This window comes from Pyxicephalus adspersus, chromosome 6 (assembly GCF_032062135.1).
Source record: "Pyxicephalus adspersus chromosome 6, UCB_Pads_2.0, whole genome shotgun sequence".
NCBI classification, from domain to species: Eukaryota; Metazoa; Chordata; class Amphibia; order Anura; family Pyxicephalidae; genus Pyxicephalus; species Pyxicephalus adspersus.
In genome coordinates, this window is record NC_092863.1 from 107,806,277 (window position 1) to 107,833,771 (window position 27,495).

Sequence of the window (27,495 nt, forward strand, 5' to 3'; positions counted from 1 at the left end):
ACATAAGAGGACCTGTCCTGTGTCTAATATCTGGTCTGTGTCTTCCCTACATAAGAGGACCTGTCCTGTGTCTAATATCTGGTCTGTGTCTTCCCTACTTAAGAGGACCTGTCCTGTGTGTTTAATGTTACATCTGTGCTGTCCTACATTAGCAAACCTGTATTGGTATTATTAATAAACAGGATTTATATAGCGCCAACATATTACGCAGCGCTGTTCATTAAATAGGGGTTAAAAATGACAGACAAATTTACAGGGAATTTACACACAATAGTAGGGGCATATGTAGTGCTGGGAAGTAGTGATGGTTTCAAACGACAGACGTCGACGGGAAGCCAAGTTTGAAATAAACAAAGAAAGAAAGTAGGAGCAAGCCGAATAGGACGAGGAGACCATTCCAGAGAGTTGGGGCAGCTCTAGAGAAGTCTTGTATTCGTGCGTGTGATGAGGTTATGAGTGAGGAAGTCATTAGTAGGTCATTGGAGGAGCGGAGAGAGCGGCAGGAGAGTATTTTTTTTCCAAGTCAGAAATGTAAGTGGGACAATAACTGTGGAGGGGTTTGAAGGCAAAGCACAGGAGATGAATTTGATTCTAAGGTGAAATTGTTATCGTTATGTGTGATGTTTGTCCCCTAAGACAGAACCTCTTTGTGTGCAGGCAGCATGGCTGAAATGTGTAGAAAGCTGCTCATAAAAAATATTTGGTTTAAGATCAGATTTTGTAGAAATCATGAAAAATGTTGATGAACTTTGAAATTCCTGACTCTTTACCCTTTCCTCTACATGATTCCATTTTCCAAATTCCCAGTGCAGTGATTGAATGGATTTGGGTGCAGCTTTTAATTTGTAAGGATAAATTGTTTTCTCTTCCTCCTCAGGTATGGAGTCCTTCTGCTTACACCCCAGGTGGCTGTCAGTAAGGAGAGGTAAGTGTCCCAGTTATGTCCACTCAGATACAGAATGGTCTCCTTTTTGGTAGTTCAGTCTTGAACTAAATCAGGTCAGGTTGGACCAGGTCCGGTACTAGTGGTGACTCCTCTATCTTTAGGAAGCATTGCTAGTTAGGGGTGGAGATGAAATGCCAGGCCTAGAAATAGCACATGAAAGAATACAAATCCACTTTAATGCCATACACACAGATAATTACAATTTACAAACATTTATAATAAAGCTTTTATACCCAGTGACAAACTTTTATTGGACTTTACAGGCTGTGGAACAGTCAAAATGAATACAATACCAATAAGGAACAGCTCCTATTCTCCGTAAATTAGGAATAGGGATTCAGTAGCTTTCCCATATTTCCTAGTATAACTGCAGAGGACACAGGACAGCTCATAAGTATCTTTTCAGGTTTACCAGGTATTGAGCAGCTATAACAGAATATTAATAATGGGATATGTAACAGATATAAAAGGAACCAATAGAAGAAGGTCATTGTTGGGGTGTTTCAGCATTTTAATTCTGAGATGTGGAGATTGTGGTTTGTGGCACTTTCATCCCCTGTCTATAAAGAATAAGACCATTTATGTTTGCTTTCAGTTATATGATGAATTATGATCACTTTTATGTCTCTGTCCTGCAGCTGTGTGAGCATTCTGCAGAGAGCGCTACTGAGGGATTGGCAATGTGGGTAAGTGCACCTAAACAACATTTTACCCCTGGAGGTGCTCATTTCAGATGATTGTTTCATTCTTTCTCCTCACAGGTCTTCTCGTCTTTTTTTCAAGTATTGGCATCAGGATGAACTAAACCAGCAGCTGCTGAGACTCCATGAAGCTGCCACCAAGATCCAGAAGTGTAAGTTATGAAAATGTTGTCTGTGAAGTCATTTGTCTTTGGTGTAGTCCTGATAACGTAGTCCTGTTGGAGTGATGTATACCAATCTTTATCCCGCCCCCAGGGATTGCCAATCCAACCCAATTCTAAAAAATCCATTATCCTAAATTGTGGGTGACCCCCAATCCCAAACCTGACTCACTGACTCCCAAATCTATGCTGACCTTTTCTTCTGATTCATCACCCCTGATCCCATACTGACATGACCCTGATTTAGTGCTGATACTTCATAGGTCTTTGGGAACAAAGCATGGCTTCTGATGTTTCTCTCTCCTTTTAGGCTATAAGGGGTTACGTTGCTGTCGAGTTTACCAGAATCTTTTAGAGGAAATGAAAATTCAAGAGAAACAAAAATTAGAAGAACAAGAGCGTGCCAGGCTTCATGAGTTAGAAGTCCAGAGTAAGTGACTTTCATATGGTCCCACACAGCTCCACCTGAGGCCAGAAACATGTACTGGGATAGAATCGTGCCATGTTACTGTGTCTAGAGATTGTTCCCAGTAATGTCATTGCATTGTTTGATGTTTAGAATCCAATACTTAGGGAAGCTTATCGCTTTTCTAGAATAAAATAAGCACATATTGCATTCTGGGATGTGGGGGGATAGTCGGGTTTTGAGCATGGCCTTATGTTAAGGAGGAATGCAAAATTGTACCCACTCCTAGGGCCATAGTGTAGGCGACAAAGATGATAGGTCCCTTTATTATTTCTGTGTTTTTTGCCACTGTACTGCTGCTGTTAAATCTTCATATAACCCGCCATCTTATCCTTATACAATATGGAAGCACATTGGGTGTATTTATGATATGGTCACTGCTTTTCCTCAGAATCCTCCATGCGGCCTGTCCCTATTCCACGCAAGAGACCACCTCCCGTACGGAAGTCAGGAGACATCCCATCAGAGCCTCCAGTGCCTCGACCTCGCAGCCAGCTCATACAGGTACAAAACAAAATGAGAGGTCGTCTTTATGGATTTTGGTATACTCCTTTACTCCCCTTCATTTCAGCAATATACACTCACCTATTCTCCCTCCTCAACAAGTATATACTCCCCCTTCCCTGCCCGAGTAGTATATAGTCACCTTTACCCCTTCCCAGCATCATACACTCACATAAAGAAGAACTCCCTGGTGCACATATGCTGTGATGGGAGGAAGCCTACTGATAAGTATGTATCGGGGTGGAAGGAGTTCTCGCTGGCAGGGACTACATGTAGTGGGACACTTGAGTCAGACACTGGGATTAAACACAGTACAAGGAGGATTTTGTGACACAGTTGGGACTAGTAGTGGTAGGACAAGGCAGGTCATGTTGGTTCTGTTGGGAATGGGGCATGATACAGTGCAGGGTTTGTTGGACAGTAAGGATTAGACAAGGTACAGCAATTTTTATGTTGGCACAATTAGGACTAAATTTGGTACAAAGAGGTTCATGTTGAATCATTTGGGAATTGATGCAGTACAATCCGGGTTATGTTGGCACATTTGAAACTATGCAGCACAGCAAGGTTTATGAAATTGGGCATGGTACATTAAAGGCTATGTTGGCATGTTTGGATTGGACACAGTTCATTGAGTGTTATGCTGGCATATTTGCGATTTGACATAGTACAGTGAGAGTTATGCACAGTGTATTGTTTTCAGCTTTCACCATTCGATAACGCCATTCGACGGGTGCCATCTGTGAAAACTGAGGAGGGAGAGACGCGCCAGATCCAGCGTCGGAAAACACTTACCTGGTTTAAAGAGACGCAAGCAAGGAAAGTGCTAAATGATGGAGTGTTCCCACCATGGCTGTATGGAATGATATCGCGCAGGTAGCACTATAGTTTTATATTACATTCTGCTCTATCCTTTGGTATTAGGGCGGGCTAACAAAAGGAAGGGGAAGTTAACTGAGCTGAGGGCGGAGATAACAATGTAATGTCATGGGGACGGGATCCTGATGGTAAAGGGAGGGATGTGGCTTAGACTAGGAAAACTTTGGAAAGGGGAGAGATAATGTGATAGAGGGATCAGATTCACCAGTCAGATTGCTTTTTCTGTTTGTTCAGAGATGCAGAGAATCTATTGATGGATAAAGAGTTTGGAGATTTCCTGATCCGCATTAGCCAGACCCGGGCCGGATACATTCTCAGCTACAGGTTAGTGCTATCATTATCTGTATTTTGCAGAACAATCTCTATCAGATTTTGGAACTTTCTTCCATTATTTTTCCTGTACTTTGAAGTTGAACTGTGTGAATCCTGAGGTGTGCTGCATGTAGCTGTGAATGTTTGAAAACATTGTGGCCTGTGGGCCTCTGCAGGCTGGGATAATTGCCTCATCCTGGGGAATCGGACCAGTTTAGTCTGAAGATTGTGCATGCCTCCAAAGATTTCCCTCATTGGACAGTGGGAGGACATTATCAGCCAGATAGTAGAGAGATACGGACACTAGACAAGACAAAGAGAAAAGAATGCATAACTTTCTTTCAGGAGAATTTTGTTAATGAAAGGTGCTTCCAAGCACAGCAGCAAGGGCAGAGAAGGGCAGCCAGTGACCTGGAAAAAATAGGATGCTCCTAATCCAACTTGTTACAGTACCTGTATATAAGACACCTGTCCACGGAAGCAATTAATCAATCAATCACATTCCAAACTAGCCACCATGGCCAAGACCAAGGATGTCAGGGACAAGATTGTAGACCTACACAAGGCTGGACTGGGCTACAAGACTATTGCCAAGCAGCTTGGTGAGAAGCTGACAACAGTAGTTGTCAATAGTCTACATAGTCACCAAGAAAACAATTGGTAACACACTGTGCCGTGAAGGCCTGAAATCTTGCAGAGCCCACAAGGTCCCCCTGCTCAAGATATCACATGTACAGGCCCGTCTGCAGTTTGCCAATGAACATCTGAATGATCCAGAGGAGAGCTGGGTGAAAGTGTTGTGGTCAGATGAGACCAAAATTTAGCTCTTTGGCATCAACTCAACTCGCCGTGTTTGGAGGAGGAGGAATGCTGCCTATGACCCCAATAACACCAAACATGGAGGTGGACACATTATGCTTTGGGGGTGTTTTTCTGCTAAGGGGACAGGACACCTTCACCGCATCCAAGGGACAATGCACGGGGTCATGTACTGTCAAATCTTGGATGAGCACCTCCTTCCCTCAGCCAGGGCATTAAAATGGGTCATGGATGGGTATTCCAGCTTGACAATGACCCAAAACACACGGCCAAGGCAACAAAGGAGTGGCTGAAGAAGAGGCACATGAAGGTCGTGGAGTGGCCTAGCCATAGCCCAGACCTTAATCCCATAGAAAATCTATGGAGGGAGCTGAAGGTTTGAGTTGCCAAACATCAGCCTGGAAATCTTACTGACTTGGAGAGGATCTGTAAAGAGAAGAGATGTGAGATGTGTGCAAACCTGGGGCCAACTACAAGAAACATCTGACCTCTGTGATTGCCAACAAGTACTAAGGGATCCAATATTATTCACTCATTACAATGCACAGCAAGCTCTGACGTTTGATCACTGGGTTTTTGAGGGTTATTTTGTTGTTGTTCTGTCTCTCACACCTCCCATTACAATTATAGACTGATCATTTCATTGTGAGAGGGCAAACATACAAAATCAGCAGAGGATCAAATACTTCTTTCCCTCATTCTATATATAGAATATTAATGCATGACTGTGGGGGTACATTAGAGTGTCAGCTCCTCTGTACAGACACTGATGGGACTGGCTTAGTGTTCCCTGTACAGCACTGTGGTATATGTCAGAGCTATATAAATGTATAATAGTGTGTGACTGTGGGAGACATTAGAGTGTCAGCTCCTCTGTACAGAGACTGATGGGACTGGCTTAGTGGTCCCTGTACAGCACTGTGGTATATAAATGTATAATAATAGTGTGTGACTATGGGGGACCTAGGGGGTTTTCAGGTAGAAGAATTGATCACTTTGCCATGGCTTATGTCTCATTGTAGGGGGGTTGATCACTGCCGCCATTATATGATTGATGTGCGCTGTAATGGCTGCTATGTCATCTTGGGTGAGGATCGTGCTCACTCCTCGCTAAGCACCCTGGTACAGTATCACCGCACAGTTGGTATCCAGCCATATGGGGAGACATTGAGGGAAGCATGCGAAAAGGTAAGTTGGGGGTGAAGGGTATTCCTGGGAATGGTCTGGTACCGAGATATGGAGGAATAATGAGGGAGCCTTTTGGCTGACTGAGCTGCAGGCATGTTAACTAAGTGGGGGTTGTGGCTAGTCCTCATGGTGAATGTGTGTGCGGTTCATGTAACACAAGGAAGTGATGGGCAGTGGTCGGGATGTGTGTGAAGGCTAGTCATGTGACACAAGGGGACCAGTCATGGTACGGTAGTGGTATGTGTGTGTGAGGGCCATGGTATTGGTGAGTCATGTAACATCTGTTTTCCATAGATAGAGAATTGGAATCCAGACTGTGAGGAGCTCAAATTCCTGACAAGAACTTTGTCTCTGGGAGATGAAAATGTTCCGTCTTCACCTGGTTATTCTGCATCCAAACATTCAGAATGCAGGAAGCTGGAGGAGCCCACCCTCCCCCGATTCCACAAATCCATCCGAAGAGCCATGCATGAAATCCAGCAGGTTAGAGAAGGTCTATGTGGCCTCCAAAGTGGGATACCAATATGGGTGGCACACAGGATCAGACTGGTGATGGTGGTGATAATGGGGAAGCCCAGGGGTCAGGCTTGTGGTGGTGATGGTGGATGAACAATTCTCATTGGAGCACCTAGAACTAGTAAACCTTTACACTGAGGGCATATTGTAGGGCATATTTCAGTTCTGGGTGAAGTACAAGGCAGTCCAAATTGTGACTCCACCCTCTGTCTTTTTTCCTCATCCAGGCATCTTCGGTGCATAAAACTTCTGAGTTGGAGTGGAGCAAAGTGTCAGCAACGTAGTGATTGGATGTCACCATCTCTGTAGGTTTCTGTTTTATGTGGGGACTGGCTTTAGGGAAGGAAGCCACCATTGTATAGGGATCATTGCACAACTCATCCCTAACGGCTTCCACCCCGAAACGTCTTCTTTTTGCTGGCATGATGGCTAAAACGTGATGAAATCCCAGCGAATTCCAGCGTGAATTCTTCTAATGTATGAATAAGGATGGAGTTCTCCAGCTTAACCCTGCCCACCACATCAGCCTGCAGAATGGGTGGGACCACTCTGGAAAATTCCCATCATGTATGTGTGCAAGAGCCCCATCCTGTTCAGAAAAGGGGGGGGGGGCAAAACCCTCCTGAATCAGCCCTCCCTTTGGGGGAGGATATTCATGTCTATATGTGTACTTGTCTTTCTAAAGTGCCAATAAAAGTTGTCATAAATAAATCTTATCTGGTGACTTGGCAGCGTAAAAATTCCACCCAACCTTCCAACAATGTCCCGACCTTCTACCTAACCTTTCCCACAATGGCCCAATGTTTTACCATACCTTCTGCACAAAGCCCCAACATTACACCAAATCCTCCCCACAGTGCCCAAATCTTCCACCAGACCTTCCCCACAGTGCCCCACCATTACACCAAATCCTCCCCACAGTGTCCAAGCCTTCCACCTAACCTTCCCCACAGTGCCCAAACATTCCACCAAACCTTCCCCACAGTGCCCCAACATTCCACCTAACCTTCCCCACAGTGCCCCAACATTCCACCAAACCTTCCCCAGAATGCCTCAACATTCCTCCAGAACTTTCTCACAATGCCCCAACATTTCACCTAACCTTCCCCACAATACCCCAAAGTTCCACCAGTCCTTCCCTACAGTGCCCCAACCTTCCACCTATCCTTTCCCAAAATACCCCAAAATTCCACCTAACCTTCCCCACAATGCCCCAACCTTCCACCAAAATTTGCCAGGATGCTCTGCCCCAACATTCCACAATAACTTTCCCACAATGCCCCAACATTCCACCTAACCTTTCCCACAATGTCCAAACATTCCGCCGAACCTTTCCCACAGTGCCCCAACATTCCACCAAACCTCTCTACAATGCCCCAACCTTCCACCTAACCTTCCCTCAATGCCCCAATATTCAACCAGAACTTTCCCACAATGCCCCAACATTCCACCTAACCTTTCCCACAATGTCCAAACATTCCGCCGAACCTTTCCCACAGTGCCCCAACATTCCACCAAACCTCTCTACAATGCCCCAACCTTCCACCTAACCTTCCCTCAATGCCCCAATATTCAACCAGAAATTTCCCACAATGCCCCAACATCCCACCTAACCTTCCCTTACAGTGCCCCAAATTTCCACCTAACCATCCCCACAATGCCCCCTCCTTCAACCAAACTACCCCCGCAATGCCCCAACCTTCCACCAAAACTTTGCCAAGGTGCTCTACCCCAACCTTCCACCAAACCTTCCAACAATGTCCCAACCTTCTACCTAACCTTCCCCACAGTGCCCCAAAATTCCACCTAACCTTCCCCATAATGCCCCAATATTCTAACATAACGTTTTCCACAATGGCCAAATGTTTTACCATACCTTCTGCACAAAGCCCCAAGATTTCACCAAACCTTCCCTACAGTGTCCCAACCTTCCACCAGACCCTCCCCACAATGCCTGAAAATTCCACCCAACCTTCCAACAATGTCCCGACCTTCTACCTAACCTTTCCCACAATGGCCCAATGTTTTACCATACCTTCTGCACAAAGCCCCACCATTACACCAAATCCTCCCCACAGTGTCCAAGCCTTCCACCTAACCTTCCCCACAGTGTCCAAGCCTTTCGCTAAACTTTCCCCACAATGCCTCAACCTTCCAGTAAACCTTCTCCACAATTCCCCATCCCAACTTTTCACTGAACAAATACATCAAAAGGAAATAATCACTCCCTGATTCTGTATCTCTCCCCAGAGATTATCTGAGGGGGTCCCGACCCACTAAAGCCATTCTGGGAGTGCTTCAGGACAGCATTTTATTATTATTATTATTAAACAGGATTTATATAGCGCCAACATATTATGCAGTGCTGTACATTAAATAGGGATTGCAAATGACAGACTAATACAGACAGTGATACAGGAGGAGAGGCGGCATCTTCTGCCATACATACTATTCCTGCAGTACCACCTCTGGTGCACCTGTCAGACAATGGCCAAAATGATGACCCAACTGAGGATAAAAATGGGGGGACTCCCCTCGCCCTGCCTGGTGCCACTGCCCAAGGTGTTTGTCTTTTTTTGCTGCGGTGGGGTTGTGGCTATATATTTCTGCATACTATACCAGTAGGCTGATTGTTGCCTGTGTGTTATGTGAATTTGGGGCCACGCATTGTCAGAATGGCCATTTTGTGTATAGGTATTTGCATCTGCAGCTAATAATATTTGTGAAATGAATCCATTAACGTGGTTTTTGGCAGCAAAGGGTGTCCAGGAGGCCTGTGGGAACATAATGACAGAGAATGAGAAGTGCACAAATAGAAAATCAACGTGCACAGGTGCTCATGAAGCTGGTTCCCTTACACTTTTGCTGCAATACTTTCTTAAATCTAAAGTTAACCCCTGCAGTACTCCATCCCTGTTACAAGATGCCATCCAAGTTAAATAATAGCTGCCAGTCTTCAAGTTGAATGAAGAGGAGAGTGGGTTACTTTTTAAATTGAGTTCCATTTTTAAAAAAGAACAGAAAGTTAGAGGTTGATTGTTTGGAAAAATTCAATTCAAAGGAAATGTTAGATTTGAAAGATTTGATTTGAGTTTTTCCAGGAAGATGGAAACCACTTTATAGCAAAATCTAAAAAATAAGTGATTAGGAAGCCAGCATTTTTGGATGGCACATTGTAGAGAACGTGTTACTTGTATATCAGTGGGGACTTCCAATGTATATTCCCATGATGACTTGTAGCTCCCCTCCATTAGTTATGTATAGAGAGAAGATCCATGTGGATCAGCCATTGTATTCTGTCTGTACCTTTCAGGTTCTGTATTCCTCCCTGTGAGTACAATGGCTGATGTCAGGGGTCATCTCTCTTCCTGAGCACGTCATGTCTGCCAGTCAATGCTAACCAAGAGGTATAAAAGTCCCGACTATGGAATTGTGAATGTTTCTTGTTCCAGGTATTGGAGTGCCGGGTATATGGGGCATGCTGTGTTTTGTCTCCACCCTAATCCTTTTCTGCACCCTTTTTTGTCTTTCCATAGATTAGACTTCTTGCGTCTCAGCTAATATTCTAGTTAGCTGTAACCTGGAGATATCTGTTCCATTGGCGTCCATTCCGGAACCTCCAGGAAAGTCTTCTGTTGCTGCATGCTTGATTTTAGTGTTTCACCTTTTCTATCTCAGAGACCATTTCAGACTGTTTATTCCTGAATATTGCTTTTCCACCAATTAAAATAAAAAGTGTATTTGTGTATCCGTGTACCTACCGAGATTGCAGACTCACCACCCTGATGTCCAGCTCTGTTCATCTTCCCAAAAATATTGCCCAGTGGCATTTACCCCCTTTCTTTATGCCCCCCAAGAGTTGTCATCCAGATGGGCTCACAGGTAAATGTTGCAGAAAACAGCGCCACGTCTTTACACATGTACTATCTGCCCAATATGCTTGATAAAGCATCTCCTATGTTCCTCTATGAGATTGTGCTGCCAGGAAAGGGAAAGTCCAGAGCATGCTCAGTGTGAGCTCCCTGAGAGTGGGCGTGTCTTATAGACCCGCCCACCTTGTGCTGTGAGATAATCCCAGCATGAGAGCTGTGTCTGTGTCCATGCAGCTCTTATTATCCCCATGTATAAACCTTCATATCTAAAGAAATGTTGGGACCCTGAGAGCTGTTACTAAACCTAATTTCAGCCCCCTAAACATACCAGGTTACTAGATACGTGGTCACAAGCATAAAATCCTAATAACAAGCAGGGATATTTTCACACTATAGGGAACTATTTCAAGACCTTGATCCCCAAATTGAGTTTGAATGTTAGAGACCCCCTGGGGCCACTTTCATGGCAATGAGTATTAGGGAATTGTCAATTCACTCTGTGCTGTGGTGCCACAAATATAAACTTGCTCAGTATCGCCTGGAGTCAAATCTTCAGATGGATTGGTGGGGTGCTTGTTACACATAGCTGGGGACTTTCCATCTGAGACCCTCACAATCTGTGGAACAAGGGGGTGTTGGCAACTGGAAATGTGGGAGCTAGTAAGAATTGCCTTTTGTCCCCCCCGCCAATAAAATGTTATACCCATCATATCACCCATAGCAACCCCCTTACTCTCTGTAAACCCCAAATGTAACTGCAAGTGGGGGACTCCTGTGATTAACTTATCATCACTACGTCACCATCACTAGATATAAAAACTATACGGTCATACCATGCTACCCTGTCACACATAGCTGGCCACTTACCTTGTGTGAACCCCAATATCCCAGGAATGGGGGGATGGACCCCTTGGCTATCACATGAATGACATTTCTCTGGAAGGATCCATTGCAGAGATTTTGGGGTAAACAGGTTAGCGCCCCTATACCTGACAGGACGCATTGTAGGTTCAGGAATGGGGAGCAATATATGAGCGGCCAGCGCTGTATGATAGATTTAGTTTTGTATCTTTCATCAAATGCCGAGTGCAGAAATTCTTGATTTGTCATTTTCTTTTTTTTTTTTTTGGTGCATGTACATTACAAATCAGAAACATTTAAATTTAATTTTAAATAAAACTATTCTAGTTTTAAACATCTGTAATGTTTGTTTATGTGGCCCCTGTAAGGGAGCAGATGTGTTTATGTCCTGTAAAGACTTTAAGGGTAATATAATATTGTATGAAGACACTGTGCCTTAAACCACCACTAGATGGCAGCATGGGTTGGGAACAAAAGAGAGGAGGAACCTGTTGCATGGAGAGAGGGCTGGGGGAACATTTTGTTGGGAGTACAGGAAGTTTCTGAGGGAGAAAAGAGAGAGGGGAGAGACTCTCCAGTGGAGGACCAGCCCAGCCTGGGCACATTGATTAACCCCCTTAGAGTTCTAATTCTGTCAGTTTTTTGATGCAAAAAGTGATCCTATTTTTTTTTGCATAGAAATTTTCGTATTGTGGCCCTGTAATTCTTAAGATTAACTGCCGGGTATGATAATTATATTTATTTATTATATTAAATCATAACTTATAATATAATACATAATTATAAATAATAATTATAAAAAATAATGAAATAATAGACCACAACAATATATATTATCAAAAAAACTAAATTATCAAAAAATGTCAAAAGGTCAGGGATAATAGTGGGCAAAATGTAAATCAGGGCACTGGGCAATGATGTTTGCTACATTAAAATATGTACTTTTATTTTTGTTATATGTTGTGTGGTGTTTGTTACTGTAATAAACCATTTAAAAGCAGATTACAATATATTCTGCTTTTAAATTTCCCGCCTGGCCACACCGCCGAATACATCACCACTCGTATCACCAGGAAGATGTCACAACCTCCCGGGTGATGTGATTGGCGATGTCCTGCCCGCCTCACCCCCCCCCCCCTGGGTGATGTGAGCAGCAATAGTAAATTCCGTGATTTCCCGCTGGCACCACCCCCAGAATTTATTATTGCTGCTCACATCACCTGGAAGATGCGATGTACAATAGAGAAGGTCTGCATTGTGCTTCGCATCTCACGGCTAATGCGAGCAGCGGCGTGGCCGGGCCCCTGGGTGGTATTTAAAAGCTGATTACTCGATATTCTGCTTTTAAATTTTCCGCCCAGCCACACCCCCTAATTCAGAAACGTCCTGGCATCACAGCGGGACCATCAGATCGCCGCTGGTTTGCGGGGCAAAGGTAAGGGGGCTTCTAAAGTTACCCCAAGTGTGACTCGGGATTACCGCTAGAGGGGTTAAGAGAGCAGCAATAGGGAAGCTATTGATTCAGGTGGCAGAAGCAATGAGACTAGTGCTGTGAGACGGAGCAATCCTTTAGTAGTAGAACAGGTGGCTGTGGCCCTTCAGATAAGTACTGCCTGTTGTATAAAGAATCTTTTCTCATCTGCTAACAGCAGTCTTCTGCATTCAACAAATTCCTGCTGGCTTATAGGATCTGTCAGATAAAACCTATTCCTGCCTTGGGACTCTTGTTAGCTGTTTGCCTGCTGGTGGTGCTCCATTACAGTTTTTTTTATTCCATATTATATGTTATTTACCTCTTAAACTCACTTTATTATAGTGGTAACAAAAATAAACTCCCTTTTTGTTTGAACTCATTCCATTGGTGTATGGAGCCAGACCAGATAAGGTGGCATAGTCAGGAGGAAATATCCAGCCCCTCCTGAGGGAGGAAGTGCTACATTTACATTGTGGTCAGTGGGTTTTATTTCAATTAAAACATCGGCCCCCTAATGAAAAATGGATGGGCACCACTGATCCAAGTCATCCTCTGCAATTTAAAAGAATATGTGCATCCGACAGTTGAATGCCTAGCAAATTGGCATATCAGTGTTTAGACTTATTGTACGTTGTTTAGGAAAAAGCTTTTTATGTTATATTTGGGAGATGTAGTTTTTTGCAACCTAAATCTTGCCTTTTGATAAAAATGTGTATTAGAAGACAACTCACCTGTTAGTGAATCTGTCCTGGCCTATGAGCTGCACTCAGATAATTATCTCTGGCTGTATTCTATTCATTCCCTTATATTAGCACAGCAGCGCTACATATGCCTGTGCATGATACCAGCCCCCATGAGGATTACATTTAAATTGTACTGTCCATCAATTACACATAATTCTTTATTGTCCACTTTGCATATGCTATAAAATTCATAGAGCTTATCCTAAAATTCTGACAGACTCCAACCCTTTACAGACATGATATAAAATAAATCTTATGTTCTTCATTAGCTGATAGGAATTACTTCATCTCAGTATCTGGAACTCTCTTATGCTGCTGCTTCTTCATCTTCTTCCTGGAACCGAAAGCAGAGAAGATGGTGGGAAGAAGGCGAGTCAATGATAGGTTGGTGAGGTAGGAGTAAGATGAAGACAAAAAGATGGTGGGATGAAGTCAATGATAGGTTGGTAAAATAGATGTAGGATGAGAAAAATAAACTGGTAAATAGATGGTGGGATGAAGGCTAGTCAAGAATAATAAGTTAGTGAGGTAAATATAAAATGAAGACAGGAAGCTGGTAAAAATATGGTGGGAAAAAGGCGAGTCAATGACAAGTTGATGAAGTAGAAGTAAGATGAAGGCAAGAAGCTGGTAAAAAGATGGTGAGATGAAGGCCAGTCAATATTAAGTTGGTGCGGTAAAAGTAGGATGAAGAAAAGAAGCTGGTAAAAAGAAAGCAGGTAGGTGGAATGAAAGTGAGTGAATGATAGGTTGGTGAGGTTGGCGTATCATGAACGCAAGAAGGTGCTAAAAAGATTGAGGGAGGAAGGCGAATCAATGATATGTTTGAATAGGTAGAAGTAGGAAGTTTTTGTTTTGCTAGTGAGGTAAGGGTAGGATGAAGGCAGGAAGCAGGTAAAAAAAATGGTGGGATGAGCGAGTCAATGATAAGTTGGTGATGTAGGTGTAAGATGAAGACAAGATGCTGGTAAAAAGATTGTGGGAGGAAGGCGAGTCAATGATAAGTTGGTGAGGTAGGAGTAAGATGAAGGCAGGAAGCAGGTAAAAAAGATGGTGGGATGAGCGAGTCAATGATAAGTTGGTGATGTAGGTGTAAGATGAAGACAAGATGCTGGTAAAAAGATGGTGGGATGAATACCATTCAATGATAATCTTACTCCTACCTCACCAATTTCGGGCAAAAAACTGGTAAAAAGCTGGTGGGATGAAGGAAATTCAATGATAAGTTTGTGAGGTAGCAATAAGATGAAGGCAGGAAGCTAGTAAAAAAAAATGGTGGGATGACGGCGAGTCGATGATAAGTTGGTGGAGTTGGAGTAAGATGAAGGCAAAAAGCTGTTAAAAAGATGGTGGGATAAGGGCAAGTCAATAATTAGTAGGTAAGGTAACATATGGTGGGAGGAAGATGAGTCAAAGATAAGTTGGTGAGGTAGACGTAAAATGAAGACAAGAAGCTGGTAAAAAACATGGTGGGATGATAAGTTTGTGAGGTAGGAGTAAGATAAAGGCAAGAACATCGTAAAAAGGTGGTGGGAGGAAGGCTAGTCAATGATAAATTGGTGAGGTAGAAGAAAAATGAAGACAAAAAACTGGTGAAAGAATTGTTGGATGAAGGCCAGTAAATAATATGTTGGTGAGGTAGAAGTAAAATGAAGAGACGAAGCTCATAAGAAGATGGTGGGATGAAGGCGAGTCAATGATAAAATGGTGAGGTTGCAATAAGATGAAGGCAAGAAGCTTTTAAAAAGATGGTGAGATAAAGACGAGGCAATGATAAGCTGGTGATGTAGGAGTGAGATGAAGGTAGGAAGCTGGAAAAAATGGAGGAATGAAGGCTAGTCAATGGTTGGTGAAGTAGGAGGAAGATGAAAACAAGAGGCTTGTAAAAAGATGGTGGGATGAAGATGAGTCCATGATAAGTTGGTGAGGTAAGAGTAAGATTATGGTAAGAAGTTGGTAGACAGATGGTGGGATAAAGAGGAATCAATGATAAGTTTTGGGAGATGCTTATCTGTCCGGCGATTCCATGCCGTGCACAATCGCAGTATAAAACACTGTTTATTCTGTCCAGCGATGTCATTTGCAGCAGCCAGGAGAACTATAATAGCAGCAGCCCCTGCTTCCCTTTAGTCATGTAGCCTGATGGATTTTATGGCATCCCCGGCATCCATTGTTAGGCTGTACACAGCTGAAGGGGATTCTAGAGGCTGATCAGCTCCTGACTATTGGCTGCTGGGAATTTATAGCCTCTCTGCTCCCAGTCACCAATGCCTGTTGTAGCGTATAGCTGGGCTAATCTGTGCTGGAGTGTGTTTTCCTCTGATATCCTGTTGCTGACCATTTCCTATTTCTGACCTTGTGAGTTTATGCTGCCTGGACAGACCTTTGCCTGAAACCCAGGCTCTGCTTGTGTTTTACCCTTGTGTACTTTGTTTGGTGGATGGATATTCTGTGTATGACCTCTGCTCTGTATTCTGGACTTGTCTCTGGGGGAATCTTGGTACTGCTTTATCTGTGGGCTCCTCTCTTGCTGCTGGCCCATTCCCGGACACCATCCCTTGCGCAGTAAGTCCTGCGAGACAGTCTCTGGACAGAGACAACTTTTTTTCTAGTTTTGGTTCTGTACATTACCACAATTATTATAAATGAAACAACTCAGATGCAGTTGACCTGCAGACTTTCAGCTTTAATTCAGTGGGTATTATAATAACTCTTTACCAGCATCACTTTGTGATTCAGAAGATTCATTGGAAGTGTTGGAGTTTGCTCCTGATTTTCCTGAAAATATAAAAATAGTTGATGATAAATATGGGAATACTTCATAAGTAAATAACTGTATAGATTTTATATATTTTGGGGGACCAGAGAAAGTTATAAAAAATGAATTTATTTTAGAATATTGCTTACAAATGTTTAACTACCAAATTCATTAGGTGGGAAAAGTTCTAAAAATCTGATGTAATGTAATTGGAGATAAGAGATGGGGCTTATCCATCAGCAGATACTGCAGAAAATTCTAGTTACAAACCTTTCTTAGGGGTAACACAAAGGCTGTTGCAGCTGTCCTTGATCTCAAATTTGTTTCCATTGCCCTGACATCCGCCCCAAAAGAAACTTTCACAGACGTCTTTCTCCTTATTGTAATACCACATGGGGACAAGGGCAAGACACGGCCCAGAATCCATGGGCAGCTCACACACGGCATCTGCAGAAAAGATTCAGAAACATTGATCAGTGGACGTGTGGATAACCCCTCTCCTCCTTATACCTACCCCATGTAAAACAGGGATAACCCCTCACCTACCTTTACCGCCTCCATGTAATACAGGGATAACACCTCACCTACCTTTACCGCCTCCATGTAATACAGGGATAACACCTCACCTACCTTTACCGCCTCCATGTAATACGGAGACAATGCACTCACCAATTTATACCTCCTCCATGTAATACGGGGGAATCTACTCACCTCCTGGGGGGAACAGCTGGTCATAATTCACCAAACAACGACTCATACATTCTTTCTCTGTCAGAAAAATATTTCGGCCCGTCAAAGTTTCTTTTGTTATAAAAGCTTTGCATTGATTTTGTGATTTGTCATATGTCCACCGGGTTAGTGAGCCAGTTGCTGGGCCAATTGGCACCATCTCTTCACACTCTGTATCTGCAAAAAGTATGAAATATGATCAGAAGAATGAAGATGAATAAACATGAAAAGCAGAAGAAGGAATAGAGGACCGGAGATGGATGAGAGGGTTAGATGGTTGCAGGTGGTGGAGAAATAGAGGACCGGAGATGGATGAGAGGGTTAGATGGTTGCAGGTGGTGGAGAAATAAAGAGCTGGACATGGATGGGAGGGTTAAGAGACTGCAGATGGGGAAGAAATATAGGATCGGAGATGGATAAGAGAGTTATAAGACTGCAGGTGGTGGAGAAATAAGATGACCGGAGGTGGATGGGAGGGTTAGAAAACTGCAGGTGGATGAGAGGGTAAGGGGACTGCAGGTGGTGGAGGAACAGAGGACCGGAGGTGGATAGGCATTAATGACAGGACATAATAATGAAAGGGAGACAAAAAGTAGGGAGTTCTAAAATATTGATTAGATTCTCAATTTGCAGAGACCTTGCTTATGTCTAACATATGTCTAATCATTGAAACATTATCGCACACAGAATTCCTGTACAGTGATTTCTAAATACTAAAACAGCATTATGGAATAAGCTGCATCTTTCTCTTCTTTCCCTCCTTCACCTGTGCATTCCCCTGTGTGAATGTTTTCCTTTTTGTCATCCTTAGTCCCCCTTACTGGAGTACATAGATGTACATAGATGTACACAGCAACACATTTACAGCACACAGACAAAGCACACAACAACTATCAGAGAGATTGAAGTCTGAGCACTAGGGTTACTGTTTGGGTTCAGCCAGAACACTGAACCTTAGCTTGGTCCTGCTATATCCCCTCATTATTCACCCAGAAAATTGGGTTTATAAGGTGGGCTTTCCCATATTGCATTTGTTCACCAAACAGCAGTTAGGGAGAAGCAGTGTATTCTGATTTTTAGTCCGGCCAAACTTGCAGGTATTACTTTAGACACTTGCATGAACTGGTGTATGTCCTACCCAATGCCTATAAAAATATAGGCGAGTTCCATAGTGTGATCATATGTACACCATGTAGCCATTTGTGTATCACTTCGTTTTATGTCCAGAAATACCTGGATGTGAAAAGTTTCTTCCAGCTGCAGTGAACATTCCTAAATAGGGATTTACCTAACTAGTAAATTCCACCAATAAAAAATGTAAGCATACCAGAGCACTTGCCCCTGCTAATTCCATTGATGAGTGCAAAATCTATAAGTAAGATTATAATTTATTTATATATAACATTTTTTTCTTATTATTTGTGGACTTGTCACAAACACTTTGTGCCAATAAATCAATATACTCCACAATTAGGAGCTACATGAATGGGGCACTAGGTGTGCAGGTGATAGGAGATGGATGAATTGGCTCCTCCATCAGCTTCTGCACAAACATATGTAATAGGGCTTCAAATACTGAAAAAGTATAGGCATGCCTCCCATTCATTCAACAAGGGGTGTCCAAACCTTGCAAACAAAACATTTCACAGAGCAAGTGCAGGAGCCAGTGAGGGCCAACCCAAACTGATGTTATTCTGTGTAACACCAACTGTTGGAAAGCTAATGGATTTGTGTTGTGCCTATGCATTGGAATTTCACTTTCTAACACTGTAGTTACTCTGCGATCAACAGAAAGCTGTTATGTGATGGAATATTCTTCATACACAAGGAGTGGCTACAATTCCAGGAAGCCATCTTAACCCACTTTGATAAAGCAGCAAAAATTGTCATTCATCATCAGGTAGGTACAAACCATCTGTGACACCATTCCAGTTGTCTGCGTGGTAGAACAGACCTTCTAAGGGTTCATTTAGGTGGAGTCACAGGAAGAGGAGAACGATGAGGAGGTGGAACAAGAAGGCCAATCAGTCAATGTAAGAGTCACTGAACCTCTAAAGTAAAACTTTTCCCATTTTAGATTAATCAGGATTATTACAAGCTATTAAATTCCTCAGACTGGGGGGCAGAAACATTCCCAGGGTCTTCAGAGACAAAGTCTTTATAATTTTAATTCTGCCATCACTTGTCAAGCCATTAATGTGATGTATTTATTGCAATTCCCCTGCTGCCTGCCATATGTCACATAATATAGCACAAGTTAATAAGTTTTGTATGGGTACAGCAATGGTTATAAAGAGAAGCCCGTAGCCGTAAGAGTTTAGGCACCGGGCCACATGACGGGGGTGGGAGGCCTATCCCAGGGTGGTAAGGGTTAATAAATGTAGTAAGGCTAGAGGGCGCTGTGCTAGTGTGGAGCGTGGGGTAGGAGGGGATTAGGAATAGGATTAGTTAAAAGGGGCTGGACAGATGTAAAGGGGTCTCTTTTGAAAGAAAAAGTTTACCGCCCACCCACCCCTTTTATAGTTCTAATTATAATTTGTAAGTGTGGTTAATTTTAGCGGTTGGGGTCTTGGAAGGCAAGGATGCAGTGCATTGGTAAAGTGGTGGATTTTGGCGGGGGGGGTCCTCCTTTATAGTGAACAGATGAATATGGCTCCTGAGGCGGTGCTGGGCGGCTAGGGGCCAAGGTGGAGATGTTGGAAGAATTAAAGTCCTGTTGGATGTGGATTTTGCCTTGTGAGACCTGCAGCCTGGTTGTTTGGGTGTATAACCGGGAGTTTGAAAACATTATAGATATTGTTGTTATGGTTAGGTATTAATAAAAGGGAGGAATTAGGTTGTTGGTTAAATAGGTTATATTCAATGTAATATTTTTGCGTTATATAATCCCGGTTAAGTAATAATAATAATTGAGTGTTATATCATGTTAATGTATGCTTGCATATCAAAAGTGTAAATGTATTTTTTTTATTTGCCATTTCCTTATTATTGGATATTTGTTTATTACTTGAATAGTTATTTTATTTAATGGTGTTAAAATAAATGGCTGCTTGCCAGCCAATTTAAATCCATGATTGGTGGTGTCTGGGTATTTATTGGTGGGGGAGGAGTTGGTTAGCAGGTAGGGGTTGGGGGGAGGCGGAGGTTCTGATGGGCTAGAAAGTCCGAGCTACCCATGTGGATTTAGGAGTAACGCTGGACCCTGGAAATGTACATCATGCTTGTTCTGCTCCCTTACTGTTTAGAATTGTTTCTATTCAGCGATTCAGGCTGAAGGTGGAGTTCTAATTCCAGGATATACAGTATTTGGAAATATTCACATGCATATGACTATTGATTTGTGCCATGCTCTGGAAGCTCTGGTGAATGTTTAATCCCCTGATTCATTCTGTTAAATACATAATACAATATTTTTTTTATATTGTTTATTATATGGAACACCTGGTGATCTGTTGTCTTCATTTTACCCCAAGATTCACTCTCACAACCCCCTGGAGAATTAAAATGATTAGTTCTAGCATTTTCTTATGGAGCATGTACTCTACGCTGGGTTGTCATCCCCTCGCTTATCTGCCTTCTATAATGATTTCTATTACTAAATTACTGGTGCTGGCTAGCCACCAATCTCAAAGCTCCTGCCCCCCTCCAATAAAACAGGAAATGTTACAGTTATAGCTTTAAGTTACATTTTTATGGGGGCTTTTCCATAAAATATGGAGTCCCCCCCCCCCCCCCAGGGCCTTCTGCCTGACTACTCAGGCTTGTAATGGACTACACAAGTACTGTAGATGTAAAGCTGTCGCTCCAAATTTCTTGTATATATAAGTGTAATATATAAATATATTTTACTGTTTTATCTGCAGATATCTGGCTTAGGGTATGAGCAGCCCCTGAATTAGCAGGCCAGGTGATTACACCTGAATGTTATTTCCATATTGACATCTGCCAAGTCTGTGCCTGGATTGGAAATAAGGACTTTCATGAGGTCTGTGTCTCCTGAACAAGCAGAAGGGAATTGGTCAGAAGACATCTGGGTACCTGAGCATAAGTGATTATAGTAATGAAATGAAAATTATTCCTTTTAATGGCGCACAGTGTGGGGTACACATGGAGGTAACCTCCCACCATTCCTGGATACACAGGTGACTGGGTGGGCAGGAGGTAACCTTCCACTATTCCTGGATATTGTAGGTGAATGGGTGAGGAGAAGTTTACCTCCCACCATGCCTGGGTCCATAGGTGATTGGGTGAGCAGGAGGTGACCTCCCACCATCTCTGGCTTCGTAGGTGATTGGAAGAGAAGGGGGTGACCTCCCACCATGCCTGGGTCCATAGGTGATTGGGTGAGCAGGAGGTGACCTCTCACCATGCCTGGGTCCATAGGTGATTGGGTGAGCAGGAGGTGACCTCCCACCATGCTTGGGTCCATAGGTGATTGGGTGAGCAGGAGGTGACCTCCCACCATGCCTGGGTCCATAGGTGATTGGGTGAGCAGAGGGTGACCTCCCACTATTCCTGGGTCAATAGGTGATTGGGTGAGCAGGAGGTACCTTCCACTATTCCTGGATACTGTAGGTGAATGGGTGAGGAGAAGTTTACCTCCCACCATCTCTGGCTTCGTAGGTGATTGGAAGAGAAGGGGGTGACCTCTCACCATGCCTGGGTCCATAGGTGATTGGGTGAGCAGGAGGTGACCTCCAACCATCCCTAACTCCAGTCATGGCACCAAGAAAGTTAATTGTGCTTTGCAATGTCATGCCATGGAAATGGGATACCCAGCAAATCCTAGAAAGCTAAAGTTCTTATTTCTGGTTTCAGTTACATATACTCCATAGAAAAGTAATTTAGGCTTTTAGCTTTTTATCATTTTTACACTCCTAAGCCATAAATGGCTCTTTGTGATTCTGTTACACTGTAAATAAGACTTAGGAACCCCAGAGTGTTGTAAATAAAAAAGAATTGCATATTTCCCATGCTACCATCCAAATTGTATAAAATAGTGTCTTCCACATTCCACATTTCCCACACTTTATAACACGGGGTTCCAGAGTGTGTTTGGCCGTGGTAATAACTCTCTTAAGACCATAAGAACCCCCCGAAATGTTTTCCTGTTGACTTCAATATTGACTTCATCATCCCCCCATTACAAATCAATCCCCCCAACATCTCACCCCCCCTCACATTACAAATTAGTTCTCATGAAATGTCTTCAACTTCTTTCCAAATACTTTTTTTCACACTATTGCTTTGCACCATGATTACCCAGACATTTTTGATGCCTATACAGAGGAAATATCTAATGTATACACAAAGAAGGATAGGTGTGGGGAGAATATAAGCTTTCTCCCATAAAAAAGAAATATAAAATAAATATTTCATAAATAGGCCTTAGCTAAGGTTTTATCCTGACAAGTACCCAGAAATTGGCATCTGTTTAAACCTCAATTCTTTTGAACTCTTTTTCTCCCCACTTTCTTCCAGTTACCTAAAGGAAACCTATTATATATGTCCCAGGTGTTGATAGAATTTTGGTTTTCTTGGCAGAACTAGTCAAACATTCTGAATTTTAAATGTACTGACTACAAATACTAAAGCCAAAGGAGGAAATCTTCTGATGCCTTCTTGTATGAGTATTTCCATCAATGTAAAGCAGGGTCACATTGGGAACATGACAGAAGTGAAAGAGTCTGAAGATGCCACAATCAGTTAGGTTAGTTAGTGATGAGGGCATATACTTGGAGGGCCATACAGACCTGACTGCTGTTATCAGGGTGAAATCCACAGACCCAATGCCAGACCCCAATGCAGTGGTCCCTGCTTTCCTCCTGGTGCAGGACAATGCCTGGCCCCATGAATGCGTAAGTATCCAACTCTGCCAAGTCTGTCCATGAGCTGACTGATTCCCTGATCCAGGTCTGGGAGGAGGAGGGCACCATCCGCCATCTCATCAGAAGCATGCCCAGACATTGTTGGCAATGTATACAGACATGTAAGGGCCATACAGACTGCTGGGCTTCAGTGTGAGTTATGATTCATTTTATGCAAGTTTCATTATTCTGTTATTTCATATTTCTCTTTGGTTTTCAGTGGGATATTGAATCTGGCCTCTGCTGGGTCCTTAATTTTGGTGTCCATTGACTGTACTTATGTCATTATGTTCTCAATGAATTTACACTATAAATATCAATGAGAATATTTGAGGTCATCAAGAACAGATATATGGTTTCAGTGTTCCCCTTATTATTTTAGATAGCGTGTGTAAAATAGAATGTGCAAAACTTCAAAATGAAAGACAGATTGCAAAAATAGTAAGGCAAACCTTAATTATTTTTTTAAATATATTATTAGCAAAAAGATCAGATCTGAGCATGCAGGCCCCTTCTGGCGTTTTAATTCCGTCCAAATTTCCACGCAAAAAAGCGTGACATTTTTTTTTGCATGGAAATTTAATTTACATTGTAGGACTGTAATTCCTAGGCATAACTCACTGAAATATGTCCAATATTTAATAAATTTATTATTAAACTTTAAATAAAAAAAAAAACACAAAAATCTTTAAAAAAAAAAATTAATTAAAAAAATAGTTAACATGTAAAATAAGTGTACAGTAGCATATATATTATTTTTTATTGAATCCAAAACAAAATTATTTGAATTTCCCGCTGATCCTCCTATCTGCATCTGAAACCCCGGAGATCGTCTTTGCACTTCGCGGCTGGAGTTCGGAGGGAGAGGACGGAGACCAGCAGGATGAAAAAGAATGCCAACAGAGCAAGGTAAGTGGGTTTTTTTTAGGTTAAAGCTACCCTGAGTGTGACTCAGGATTACGGCTAGGGGGGTAAAGGATGCCTCTGGGCTGGTAACTCGGGACAAAGAAAAGGCAGATTTACTAAACACTTTTTTTTTAGCTCTGTGTACACAAAGGAAAATGACAGAGCTCAAGTCCAAATTGCTAATAGTATTATCACTGCCTTAAAGTCACAATGGCTCACAAAGGATATAACAGAAAAACAGTTGGGCAAAAATTAAGGTTTACAAAGCACCAAGACCAGATGGATTACATCCACGTGTCCTCAAAGAGCTGAGCTTGATCATTTCAAAGCCATCACTGGCATGGTACCAATGGATTGGCATAAGGCCAGTGTGGTTCCTATCTTCAAAAAGGGAGCAACGTCAATACCAGGTAACTACAGATGGGGTAGTTTAATGTCCATAGTTGGAAAGGTCCCAGATAGTTTGATAAAGAACCACATAGAGGAGTTTGTACAAGATGATATAGAGTTTGGGATTAAAAGTACCATTTCTGTGTTTGCAGATGACACCAAACTATGTCATGGAATTAAGTCCATACAGGATGTCTATAATCTACAAGCAGACCTGGATGTACTGTGTGATTGGGCAGCCAAGTGGCAAATGACATTTAATATAGATAAATGTAAAGTTATACACTTGGGGGTAACAACATGCATGCTTCATACTGTCTAGGGGGAATACATTTGCGGGAGTCAGAAATGGAGACGGATCTGGGGGTTCTGGTAGATCATAGACTTAATAACAGCATGCAATGCCAAGCTGCAATATATAAAGCTAGTAAAGTACTTTCTTGTAATAAAAGAGGAATAGACTGCAGAGATGGAGACATAATCCTGTACAAAGCATTGGTCACACCACATCTGGAATATGCAGTCCAGGTTTGGGCCCCAGTTCACAAAAAGGACATTGTGGGATTGGAGAGAGTGCAGAGAAGGACAACTAAACTAATAAAAGGAATGGAGGAGCTCAGCTATGAGGAGAGATTAGCTGAACTGAATCTATTCTCCCTTGAGAAGAGACGTATAAGGGGGATATGATCACCCTGTATAAATATATAAACGCTCCATATAGAGAACTCTCTTCCCAATTATTCACTGTAATGTCATTACAAAGCACAAGGGGGCGCTCTTTGTGTCTGGAGGAAAAGAAGTTTAAGCTCCGGATAAGGAAGGGATTCTTCACTGTAAGGTCTGTGAAAATGTGGAATCGGCTCCCTCAGGAAGTAGTTCAGCAAGTTCTAAAGATCAGGGGTCCCCTACCCACGGTCCGCGGCCCACTAGTGTCCGTTTGACAGGTGCGCCACGGCTCTGACCGGTGCACCCACCAGCAAGGTCAGGAGAAGGACCCCGCTTTGGGAGAGCGCACCTGCCAGGGCTATGTGTGGGGAACGCCCACTGTCAGCCGACACCCTGCGCATGGACTTTCCAGCACGCTCAGCAACAGTCCACGCACCATCAGGGTGAAAGGGCTGTCACAGGGGAAGGTTACCACTCTGTTACCCCTTGTCACACACACCATCACAGGTAGACTGTCCCCACCTGCATAGGCGGAAGCACGCACTGTTACCCTTGATAAGAGCAGTTATGATTCTGCTGCTTTAATATTATCTATGTCACCCGCTGCCACTCCCTACAGGGATGTCTCAGCAATCACAATGTATACAGTCATGTTTTCGGGTTAGCAAGTTTTACTATTTCTTTTTAGACTTTTTATGTGAGTCTTTTGTAGACAAGGTGGTCAAGAAGTTTGGAGACATATGGGAGAATGGAGATAGGACGAAAGCTTGAAGGAATGGAGGGCCTAGTAAGGGTTTCTTCAGGATAGGGAGAATATTGGCATGTATGAAAGTGGAGGAGTATATACCAGTAGAAAGGGGGAGGTTGAATATCACACCATGGACCATGTCTTCCGGAGACATTGCAGGCTCAGGGCGATGTGTGGGTGTCTGGACATTGGCTTAGACCCGCGATGGGAGAGTGGGTGGGTTCTGGCATCATGACGTCACTCTGGGGGGAAGTTTCTCCCACTTTGAGTGTGACACAGCTCCCTGTGCATGCGTGGTCCGGAGTCTGTGCATTTCGTGGTCTGCCAGCTCCAAAAGATTTGGGGCCACTACTATAGATTGCTTTAGGAAAGAGCTAGATAATTTCTAGAAGCACAGAATATAACTGGGGATTAAGGCTTTAAAGTAAATATAACAGAGACTGCTGATCCAGGGAACATCCGATTGTCCAACTAGATCAGGAACAAATTTATTCTGTTTAGTGATTGATTTTTTGATTGAACATCATTGTTATTCTTATAGAACCAAACATCAATATTCTGCATGATTGTTGAACTACTGATACTTGGTGTGGTTAAGGGATTCAGTACATTTTGAGGGCTGAGTAGGACAACTAGCAATTTCAGAAGTGTCAGACTCTGTAATAATATTAATAAATTGTATTTATATAGTGCCAAGATATTACACAGTGCCGTATCTTACAATAGCCTAAAACTGATGTCTTGGCTTATCAGCAACTAATGCTCATGGATGCATCTCCTATGTTCTCTTCCACCATGTTGTTCTCTGTTTCTTTGGGCTTCCATCCAACTTCCAACTGTTTTTTTTTTTTTTTTGCAGTCAATAACAGTTAATGTGTTACTATGAATGGCAAAATCAGTCTTGGAAATTATAAAAAAAAAAATTGCACTTTGGACTCTGCTGGAAGTCTGAAATGAATAGGATGAACAGTAATTCCCTAATAATTTATCTCGTGCATATGTACACCTAAGCAGCTATTATAAGGGGCTTCCTCCACCTCGATAGACTATTACCCTTTTATGTAGAATACAAGAGGAGGGATAGGTTGGGTGTTACTACCCCAAGATGGGTGGGAACAGAGCCAGGAACTATGGTGGGCAAACATAAGCGCCGATGACAGAACCAATTGAGTGACCCAACTTTCCATAAATCACCTGTCGTTACGATATTACTGTGTGTCAGCTTGCACAACCCTAATGCCTTGATTGTACAAGATTCTCCATGCTATCAACACACTTGATAAACCCTTAAATCTTATGACTAATGTCCTCTTCTACATCATGTACCATGCAGAATCATAATATAATAATGACTGTAATATGATGGAAATACACCCTTACCTTGTGCATACGTGACTCCAGCCAGGGCCAGCAATCCAAATGCCCAATATCTCCACATGATACTTGGAAATAGAAGGCCCACCAGAACCAGAAAAGAATCCACCAAACTATTAGTAGAGCTCCTATTGTTCCTCGTTCTCTAGAGGAAGTCCCTGCTCAGCCTGGTAACAGTCGCTCCTTCCTCACTGCACTTTGGATTTTGTCTGTGTGGGAAGATAATAAGTCCCTTCTGATAAGAGAGAAGGCTAGGAGAAGTTTTATGAGAGCAGTTTCATGAAGATAACAGGATATTTCAAACACACCTGATAATATGTGACACACCTGTATTATACATGTGTCACCCCAATCATAAAAGGTTACAGGTAAAAGAAAAGTAATGATCATCACATAGATGAAGGACCAGCCCACATAATGCCATATGGGCCCAGAAAAGATACATTGTGGCTAAAAACAAGCCCTAGGGTTAGGATGTGAAGAGATTCCCAGGATATCGGGGCCATAAATTGTTTAGGAACATCAATCAGTCAGGATCCCTAAATAGTCACTTATCCCTTCAAACACTTATTTACATTACTGTATCACCCACTTTACTTTCTCCGATGGGTTTTT

General features: G+C 42.7%; 2 protein-coding genes across 2 annotated transcripts in view; one reads left to right on the top strand and one right to left on the bottom strand.

Moving 5' to 3' along the window:
• Window positions 1-7,203, top strand: part of LOC140332360 (myosin-IIIa-like) — a 35,973-nt gene extending 28,770 nt beyond the window's left edge. Inside the window, exons 16-25 of the mRNA XM_072413632.1 lie at window positions 878-925; window positions 1,585-1,632; window positions 1,708-1,799; window positions 2,119-2,238; window positions 2,666-2,778; window positions 3,482-3,654; window positions 3,892-3,981; window positions 5,811-5,976; window positions 6,271-6,459; window positions 6,720-7,203. Coding sequence (XP_072269733.1) covers window positions 878-925; window positions 1,585-1,632; window positions 1,708-1,799; window positions 2,119-2,238; window positions 2,666-2,778; window positions 3,482-3,654; window positions 3,892-3,981; window positions 5,811-5,976; window positions 6,271-6,459; window positions 6,720-6,776 — 1,096 coding nt within the window. The 3' untranslated portion in view covers window positions 6,777-7,203. The remainder of the gene's footprint in view (window positions 1-877; window positions 926-1,584; window positions 1,633-1,707; window positions 1,800-2,118; window positions 2,239-2,665; window positions 2,779-3,481; window positions 3,655-3,891; window positions 3,982-5,810; window positions 5,977-6,270; window positions 6,460-6,719) is intronic.
• Window positions 7,204-16,143: 8,940 nt separating this feature from the next.
• Window positions 16,144-27,095, bottom strand: LOC140332811 (inter-alpha-trypsin inhibitor-like). Its single transcript, XM_072414003.1, has 4 exons — window positions 26,887-27,095; window positions 16,912-17,106; window positions 16,471-16,647; window positions 16,144-16,220 (listed from the first exon to the last, which is right to left on the bottom strand). The coding sequence occupies exons 1-4, from the start codon at window positions 26,942-26,944 to the stop codon at window positions 16,144-16,146; spliced, it is 507 nt and encodes a 168-aa protein (XP_072270104.1). The 5' UTR covers window positions 26,945-27,095.
• Window positions 27,096-27,495: the final 400 nt, after the last annotated feature.